Source organism: Silene latifolia, chromosome X, assembly GCF_048544455.1.
Source record: "Silene latifolia isolate original U9 population chromosome X, ASM4854445v1, whole genome shotgun sequence".
Classification (NCBI taxonomy): Eukaryota; Viridiplantae; Streptophyta; class Magnoliopsida; order Caryophyllales; family Caryophyllaceae; genus Silene; species Silene latifolia.
This window is the reverse complement of record NC_133537.1, coordinates 41,846,717-41,856,209: the sequence shown is the minus strand read 5'-3', so window position 1 is coordinate 41,856,209 and position 9,493 is coordinate 41,846,717. Positions and strand designations below refer to the sequence as shown.

The window sequence follows — 9,493 nt, the reverse complement described above, 5'->3', positions numbered from 1 at the left end:
GACCGGCCGCCTCGCCATAATGAGGTGCCTCACCGGATCCGGCCTCTATATATATATATATATATATATATATATATGGTTAATATATAAAGTATAAAGAGTCGAATTGGGGTGATCCTATATTCCTATGATTATAAATATGAGTCATCTTTGAACTTACGTGTCAGCAACCTAAAATCTATTGAGTCTCTTAAGTATTATCTTAGAGATCTCTTATTAGAGTTTCTATTATTAACTCTACAATAGCGAAAATATTATATATAAACAAATAATTATATGTAAAAATTAAAGGCTTATAATATTTTTTTCCATTATAATCAAGTTAATGGGCTTTCAACCTAGTATGGAGTATTTTGTACGATAGGACGATTTGACATAGGAATGAATGCGTACGGAGTATTATAATTTTGGAAAAGCGTCGCGAATAACAAGTCTCTTAATATCAACCCTCTACATTTCGATCAACACCTTCAACCACCTGCAAGTGAGTGAAAAATGATCTAGTAGTTGCAGATTAATACCAATTAATTCAATCAAGATCATCAATTTGTAAATACAATTCATATACGTAGTAGTAGTAATTTATTTCAATGGCGGACGATGGTGATTCAACGCCTCTTGTTCCGCCATCTCCGATCATCAAACCTAATTCCATCGACATTGAATCCGGTACTTCTGATCAGATTCAATGTCGTATTTGTCTCGAATCCGACGGTATCTCTCAATCTTTCTTTCTTTTTCGAATCCCCCAATTTTCTTAAACTGCATCTCTAGGGTTTCTGGCAATGCTTGCATTTTACTTATATTTTATTCTTTCGTTGTGGATTATGACGGACTAAAGCAAAATAACTCGCTAAATAACTCGCATTTCCTTTTTCATTGATTGGGAAGAGCAGTCGTTTGACATAATAATCGGTGGAATTTTAATTCTGGGCTATCTTGAAACAATTCTTGTATTGTGATAACAAAGGGTGTTAGTTGTTGTACATCGGACCCCCTCACCCGCTGTTAGTTGGCACAAGTTATAGAATAAAACCGATTTACAGTGTCAGATGATCCTTTTACTGGTTAAACAGTCATTTATTATTATCAAGAAATGAGGGCTTTTATATATTAAAATGTCCTCTCACACTCTAAGACGGTCTAAGACATTGATTAGTTGGAGCTTTTGAGGCACTAGGGTAATATTGTGGTTGTTATAGATATGGATTTTCTGAGACCTGGGTGATCTCTCAACTGTAGAGAAAGTATGGTTTAGAAATGAGTTGTTAAGGATGTGATCAGCTATTGAGCTCTTGTGTGATGTTTTAGTCTCATTATAGTCTATGTTACTTAGACTCGGTTCAAAGAGTCCGGGTGCGTATCCAAGTGTCGGAGTCCACTATTTTATGAAAAATTATCAAGTTTTTGGTCTATAATGGAATGTCGGGGTGTCATACCAATGTTCAAATGTTGAGTGTCGGACACTGGTACGCGAGCTCATATAAAGTGTCAAGTAACAGATTATAGTTCATTTGATATAAAAGCCGTAGATTTGTTTTTCATGGAACTGAAAGATGATACTTTTTTCAGGCCGAGACTTCATTGCGCCATGTAGATGCAAAGGTACATCAAAATATGTCCACAGAGAATGTTTAGACCATTGGCGCTCTGTAAAGGTATGCGCCTTATTAGGATATTGTTTGTGATCTCATAACTGCATTAAGCTTCTTAGTAGACTCGTTTTGGGATTTTCCGTGCATTTCTTTCATCTTTTCTTTCCAAGGATGAATATGTAACTTCATCTTTTAGGTTCATCCATCTCTTTTTAAAGTACACCCTGTGTTGAACGGCTGGTGGCATTCTTCCTCTTTTATAATTCTAAAAAACATGTCTTTATCCATTTGTGTGATCTTTGCAGGAAGGTTTTGCATTTTCTCATTGCACGACTTGCAAGGCTCCATATTACTTGAGGGTTCATGCCCTTGCTGATAGAAAATGGCGGACCTTGAAATTTCGGTTTTTCGTGACAAGGGATATCTTGTTTATATTTGTAGCTGTACAGCTGGTACGTAGCTTTTGTACAACCATATCTCTCTCAATTATGTATCTTTTCAGGATTCTTATAATCTTATTTGTTATATTGCTTTCTTTACCTAGGTAATTGCGTCACTGGCATATCTGGTGTATATGATTGATGGCTTTCAAGAGTTTTGGCTACAACATTATTGGGGTTTCGATAATCATCTCAGTTTTTACTACATATGCGGTAAACTCCCTATGGTCTGTAGTAAAAATTCAATTATTGGCTATTTGGTTGGAATTTATGTTAATTGCTTAGGGCCTTAGGGATGTGGTTTAAGTACACCATAGCAGTCTTTAGAGAGGAATCCGACTACATCTGTTTCGTAGTGAGATAGTGGAAGTAATTGTAGACACATTCCTACTGGAGATACTTTATTATTTTATCATGCAGTCATTACAGGGACAGTTGCTTGTTAAAGTTAAACAAGATCTCCAATTTTTTAAATGAGTTTGTCTGAAACAAAATATGAGTTTGTTTTACTCTAAGAGTGCATTTGATCAGTTCTCCTTCTTGGTTTTAGAAAAACACCACTTTATGTCTTTGGCAACTCTTATTGAAAACATCACCTATATGCTTTTAAAGGATAGTGAGTTCCTCCCCCTTTTTTTGGCCTAGGCTAAGCATGCTCTCTGATCTTAGATTTCTTGTTAGTTGTTACTTGCCCTTTAAATTGAGGACAGCGCCACAGGTTCTTTCAATATTTTTCTGACAAATTTAAAAAAAAAACATCTATTTTCTTTGTAGTGGACTGCCTATGTTTTGAATTTTCGGTTCATGAAAGATTTGTAGAATCACCTACTTATGCTGTTCTTCTTGGTGGATTTCAGGTGCCTCTCTGTTTTTCGCTTTGCTCGGGCTATCTGGTTGCCTTATAACTTGTTTTGACAGAAGGTTGCGGAATAATCTGGCACAACCTTGTAATGAACTTTGTCTATGTTGCTGCCACCCGGGGTATTAACCTAACGTTCTTGCATGTTTTTGTTTTCTACCTTCCCAGCTGGTTGATTAACTGAGTTCTGATGTTAGATAAGTTTGTGAACATCACCTAGTGTTTCAAAGGCTCCTACATATGGAGGCGTAAGAGGTTGGATTTACACAACGTTACCCATGTGTTAAAAACTTATGTGGCGGTTTCCTGGTAACCTAGGTAGCACCAAAACGGACACGGACACGGACACGGACATGTGATACGGCACCCCGTGAAATTTAGGACACGGGACATGCTATTTAAATTTAATAAAATATATATTTTATGGTTATAAATAACGTATAATTTTATTTTTGTAGTATTTGATATTAAATTTAAATAAGTGAAGGTAAAATTGGACCTTGACTATAACTAATTCTCATTTCCCACCCAAACCCATCTTCTAATCAATCTCTTTTGACATTTATTCCTCATCTAAATTATAACATGTTTAGGCGTGTCCGACAAGTGTTGGGTGTCCGACACGGCGTCGGACACGGCACGGCTAGTTAGGAGGAGTGTCCGTGCTACCTAGCTGGTAACCCATTAAAAAATATTAAAGAATCGAGAATCGCATTGATTGACCACGACGTCACAATTTAAGGTGTATTCAGAGTAAAGTTTAATGAGAATATTTTGCGGTATTCTATCATAAATGATTACGAGTCCTGTTTATACCGACTTTCTCCGTTAAGGTGCTTTCTGGTAATATTTTGTTATGTTCATGTAGAACGTGCGCAGACAGCCATTTTCCAGGCACCTTCTGTTTATGGGGTGATTGCGGTGCATGCTGTGGAAGTGGTGTCAGTACAGGCGGCGAATGCGGGGGCTGCGTGGGAGGATCCTGTGAAGGTTGTGCCAGTACAGCTGGTGAATGTGGGAGCTGTGTGGGAGGTGCTGGGGAAGCTGGTCTACCTTTATTGTTTATAATGGCTTTAATTGTAATAGGTTTATTTGCAGTCATTGGCATATTCTACAGTGTACTTGTGGCTACTATGGTTGGCCAACGGATTTGGCAACGGCACTACCACATTCTTGCAAAACGAATGCTGACGAAGGTAAGATATATTTATTCCTTTCTTTCTCAATATAGAGATGTTCGCTGACCACTGCTCCCTTAGTTAAGCCATTGAAACAGCTTATTGGCTAATTACTATTTACTATTTAGTTGATGAATATACGAATTAACATTAGCCATGTTGATGTCAATGTTTTATTTTTACGTTTTAACAAAATTGCCCTAGTGCAGAAGTTATTTGAAACTGCTGTTTCCTATGGGCGAAGGAGTACTTTGTAAAGCGTCTCACTCGGTTTTCCAAGAGATACAGTGATAGACTAAGTGGTTGGAGAATTGAATGTTTTCTTTAGTTTTTGGGATAGGACTGTAAATAGGAGTGAGACCCTTTTCGATTACTAAAATATTACACAGTATTAGTTGGAGTTTGGTAGGGTAGTAGGTTACGTTTTGGTACTTGGAATGTTGGCTCATTGACAGGGAGATTAGCTGAGGTAGGGGAGGTTATGAAAAGGAGGAGAGTGCATATAATGTGTCTACAAGAGACAAAGTGGGTCGGAGATAAAGCAAGGGTGATAGCGCCTTGGGGTTATAAGCTTTGGTACACGGGTAAAGACAAAAGTCGTAATGGAGTGGGTATTGTCATTGATAAAGATTACATTGATGATGTGGTAGAAGTATCGAGAAAGAGTGATAGGATTATGAGCATTAAGCTTGTAATCGGGGATGAGGTGGTGACGGTTATAAGTGCTTACGCACCTCAAGTAGGTTTGGATGCTTCTTTTCGACGAGCCTTCTGGGAAGATTTGGAAGAGGTTGTAGAACGAGTCCCTATTGGAGAGAAATTGATCATTGGTGGTGACCTCAATGGGCATGTGGGTACTAGTCGAGTTGGCTTTGAGAACATTCATGGGGGTTTTGGGTTCGGGGAGAGAAATGAAGCAGGAAGTGACATATTGGATTTTGCTTTGGCATATGACTTGGGTGTAATGAACACTTGGTTCGAGAAAAGACATTCTCATTTGGTGACTTATAGAAGTGGAGGTAATGCTAGTCAGATTGACTTTCTTTTGGTAAGGAATGTGTGGAGGAAAGAGTACACCGATTGCAAGGTCATACCCAGGGAAAGTGCCGCAACACAACATAGACTAGTGGTTCTTGATTTTCGGGGTAAGAGAGACTTCAGGAAGAGAAAGATAATCGGTGAGGCACGGATCAAGTGGTGGAAGCTACAAGGGGGAAACCAACAAGCGTTTTTGGATAAGGTTGGAAGGAGCGATATTTGGTCGGATTGCGAGGAGAAAAATATTGATGCAACGTGGGATAAATTGGAGCATGATGTAAAGGATTTGGCGAAGGAGGTGTTAGGGGAATCTAAAGGGAATAGACCATCAAGTAAGGACACATCTTGGTGGAATGATGTGGTGAGACAAGCGATAAAGACTAAACGTGAATGCTATAAGGTTCTGGGGAAATGCATGAGTGATGAGAACTTTGAAAAGTACAAGGAGGCTAGACGAGCCGCTAAAAAGGCCGTACGGGATGCGAGGGCAAAAGTTAACCAAGAAGTGTATGCCAGGTTGGACACGAGAGAAGGAGAGAAGGATATCTATAAACTGGCTCGCATAAGAGACCGAAAGACGAGAGATATTGGGAGAGTTAGGTGTGTGAAAGATATGGACGACAAGGTTCTCGTTCAGGATAACGAAATAAAGGCTAGATGGAGTTCTTACTTTGATAATTTATTCAATGGACATCAGGAACAAGGTTTTGGGGATGTAGAGGTAACACCAAGCATGGTGAATCGGGAATTTGTGCGTAGAATACAAAAGAGTGAAGTTAGAAAGGCGTTAAGGAAGATGGGGTCAAAGAAAGCAGAGGTCCCTAGATGCAGAGGAAGACCGAGACAGACATGGTTGAGAGTGATAGAGCACGATATGAGAGTTCTGGGGCTTGAGGAGAGTATGGTGACGGAGAGGGCACAATGGAGGGAAAGGATACATGTGGATTTTTAGTATTTGATGTTTTTTTTTGACAGATTTAATGTTTTTTATTTAATTTAAAAAATAAATTATGTATTTTTCTCTCCTTTATTACACTTTTTTACCAACCACTTTCTTATAGATTTTTCCTGGTTCATTCCGGAGCCTTAACTCTATTTCGGTTTTTAAAAATCGTTTTAATCTTTTCTCTCGATTTAAATTTTAAGTTTTTATAAAAGAAAGACGGAATTCGATTTTAAAACCCCTGAGTTTACCTTCACTTTCAATTACATTTTCGTTCTTCCTTTTTGTTTTTCATCTTCCCTTTTTTTTATTCGCATTTTGAGGCGTACGTTCACCCGTGGACGGTTCGAAAGGATGATTCATGTCAGCCGACCCCAAATCATTTTGGGATTAAGGCTCTGATGTTGTTGTTGTTGTTGTATTATTTGGAGTTTGGTGGATGATTTTGAGAATTTCATTATTATGGAAGCTGTTTTAATTTGTCATTGGCGTTTTGTTATAATGTCTACCTGGTAATTTAAGTTCCGAGTTCGGTTACTCCCAGGGTCTGAAGGGGACACTTAGTTGGTTCAATAGTTGATAACAGCGTCGGTGCTCTCTGATTCATTGTTGGTCTTTAGGGCTGGTGGATGAAGTGGATTGTGGTTTCCTGAGTTTGAGGAGATGATGGGCATTATTGCCGTGTTACCCTCCCAAACTATCACTGGGAATTAGTGGTTTTTCATGCCGAGGCAAAAATCAGAAATGGTGGCAAATGTATTTTCGCTCATGAAGGATGTGATCTTCTTGATTTTCTGTTAGCCGGTTACTGATTCTTTAATACTGGTAGAATACTGCTGTTTAGCTTGCCGTTGTCTTTGCCAATGAATTGTGGTGTGGCATACATTAGGTTGGTTGATACTCTTGACATTCACCACTGGGTTTAAACTCAAGGAGCTCTCTTTTTTCTGGACTTTACTTGCCATTCTTTGGTAGGACATCGCCATCCGGTGTTTATATCCATGGGAGGTCGTGTCAGGGTTCTATGAGTTAATGCCACTGTTCTTGGTCCCCATTTATGGTTTGTTTCTTTATTTGAAGAATGACTAGTGATGCAAATGACTGCACTTCTTTTAGTTTTGAAGTAGCAATTGTCAATGCAGTTCTCATCAGCTCACTTTTCACTGCAGGAGTGTCTGGAAACAGCCGCTTTGTGTTTCTAAAAAGGGGTAAATCTGAGGACATCTAAGCCCCCTTAGGCCTTATCCTGCCATTTGCAGGTTGTTGCAATGTCTAGTGACGGAGAGGTTTGTGAAGAAAGAAAGATATGTGGAAGTAGTTGGCGATAACAATCCCTAGAAAAGTGGGATTGTTGTGTATTTATGTGCTTCTTTTGTGGTTGTATAGTGTTGAATCCAATAGAAATATTTGGCTTTGGAATGTGATGGAGTAGAGCGTAATCAGTAATCCCCTTGGGGCACCGCTGGTGCAGTTTGCGCATGAGGCATAACAAGCGATGCACAATGCTACACAAATTTCATAATTTTACTGGTTTCCTTTTCCTATTAATTTCATCTTTCAAGTTGGCCCTTATTAAAATCCAAAAAGATACTCTGGTGCAATATTTTTTATTATGTTAAAATTGAAAATACAAATTTGCCTGTAAAAAAATGATGTGTCTTGTGTACACGAGGCTTGCGCCTTCATTTCGTGTTTGACACCTTGTTTAGTAGGGTTGTCATCGCATTAATTCTCCTTGTGCCTTTTAACACCTATTCCGATTACCGAGTTTATATTCACATTTCACAATTACTCTAGCACTAATCTTGAATTTATGGCTAATTTATTTTCCAGGAATATGTGGTCGAGGACGTCGATGATCAGATGAATGGATCTGATTGGGCCCCACCGCCTCTCCCAGCAGAACATATCCAGCAGCTTAATGCTCTAGGCCTCCTGTAGACCTTACCCGGAGTTTCGTCAGGTACGATAGTATGAGGCTATGAATGACTAATATTTGGCGAGCAAGTTGTAGAGTGTGTCTTTGATTCTGTGGCTTCAAGTGACTCAAGCTGACCAATATGGAAGAAGAGATTGGTGTCTGCGTTTCGTTTTCATTTTGATAAATATTGTACAGGTCGTCTCCTAATTCAATGCTATTGCAGACATGTTCAACTAAGCTGTGGACTCATGATTTTACGCCATGAAAAATCATTACATTTGTTGTTAACCAATAACCATTCAACCCCCTCCCTTTTCATTAAACCAGCTCTACCACCCCCTAACTAAATATAAAGATATAAAGTGTGGCTTGACTCCGCCTGAGCTCGCTCATGGTGATCTCGTGCATGAGCTTTGTTTGGCCATTGCCCAAGCCCAAGCTTAGAAAGGTTCGGCTTTGTTTTGGCTCATTCTTTATTTTTGTTTTTTTTTTTATTTTAATTTTTTTCTAAACCTATATTATTTTACTTAAATGTGTGATATATTTATTTTTAATTTAATTAGAATTGATAAGATGAAAAATAATCGACTTCAAGTGTCGAGTTTTATGTTGATTCAAACTTCATGACAATTTTTTAGCTGGTTCCAAGAACTTAAGACACTCAATCTCAAATAACTTAGATTACACGCCACGTAAATGCAACATTATTGGAGAAGACTAATCAGACTTTTTGAGACCGTCATATTCGTTTAATATTAAAATGTGTCATATCACTCTGCTTGGTTAATGAGATACATAAAATTTTAACTAGTCTCTAAGCATTATAGGCCCTGTTTGATAAATAGCATTTTGGCTGAAATTAGTAAATTCTGACCTAAATAATATGTTAAGCAATCATATTCTAATAACATATTGGTCGAAATCTATCGTTTTTGAATATGCTGCTATTAACAGCATATTGCAATAGCATATTCAATCTATACATGAAAATGGTATAATTGCTGATAATCTGCTAATTATCAAAGACCTTTTCTTAAATCTGCTTAATTAATGTACTAATCAAATCTGCCAACCGTATTCTACTAAAGTTATCCGCTGTTATAAATCAGCTTCTGCTATTTGCCAAACAAGGCCTATATGTTTGTTTTTCCTATTTTATTTGGTCCGTTTTAAATTTAAGATAAATATATACGTCTTAAACAAAAATGCGCGGGAAAAGAAATTGCTCTCTCCCTCGGTAGATGGTGGTAGACTCGTAGGTAGTCAAATACCAACAAATTGGATCATTCATGAGCATAATGGCGCTGTATTTGTCAGATAACAGATAAGGAGAGAACATTTTTTTTTTTTTTTAAAGACAGCCTAACAATTATTATGAAAAATTAAAGTTGGTTGGTGTGAGTGATAAGGGTTCTCATTTCTTAAACAAGTGGTCGTTGATTTGATTTCCGACTCTTGCAAAAGTTGGGAGGCGTCTACCCATTAAACCGTCTTCAATACCCCGAAAGAGATTTGTCGG

At 38.0% G+C, this 9,493-nt stretch overlaps 1 protein-coding gene across 1 annotated transcript; it reads left to right on the top strand.

Moving 5' to 3' along the window:
- The first annotated feature begins 403 nt into the window (after window positions 1-403).
- LOC141623260 (uncharacterized) lies at window positions 404-8,264 on the top strand. The gene is made up of 7 exons (XM_074439348.1): window positions 404-714; window positions 1,573-1,658; window positions 1,901-2,047; window positions 2,140-2,248; window positions 2,893-3,016; window positions 3,763-4,090; window positions 7,887-8,264. Exons 1-7 carry the CDS (start codon window positions 591-593, stop codon window positions 7,992-7,994), a joined length of 1,026 nt encoding a protein of 341 aa, XP_074295449.1. The 5' UTR covers window positions 404-590; the 3' UTR covers window positions 7,995-8,264.
- The last annotated feature ends 1,229 nt before the right edge of the window (window positions 8,265-9,493 follow it).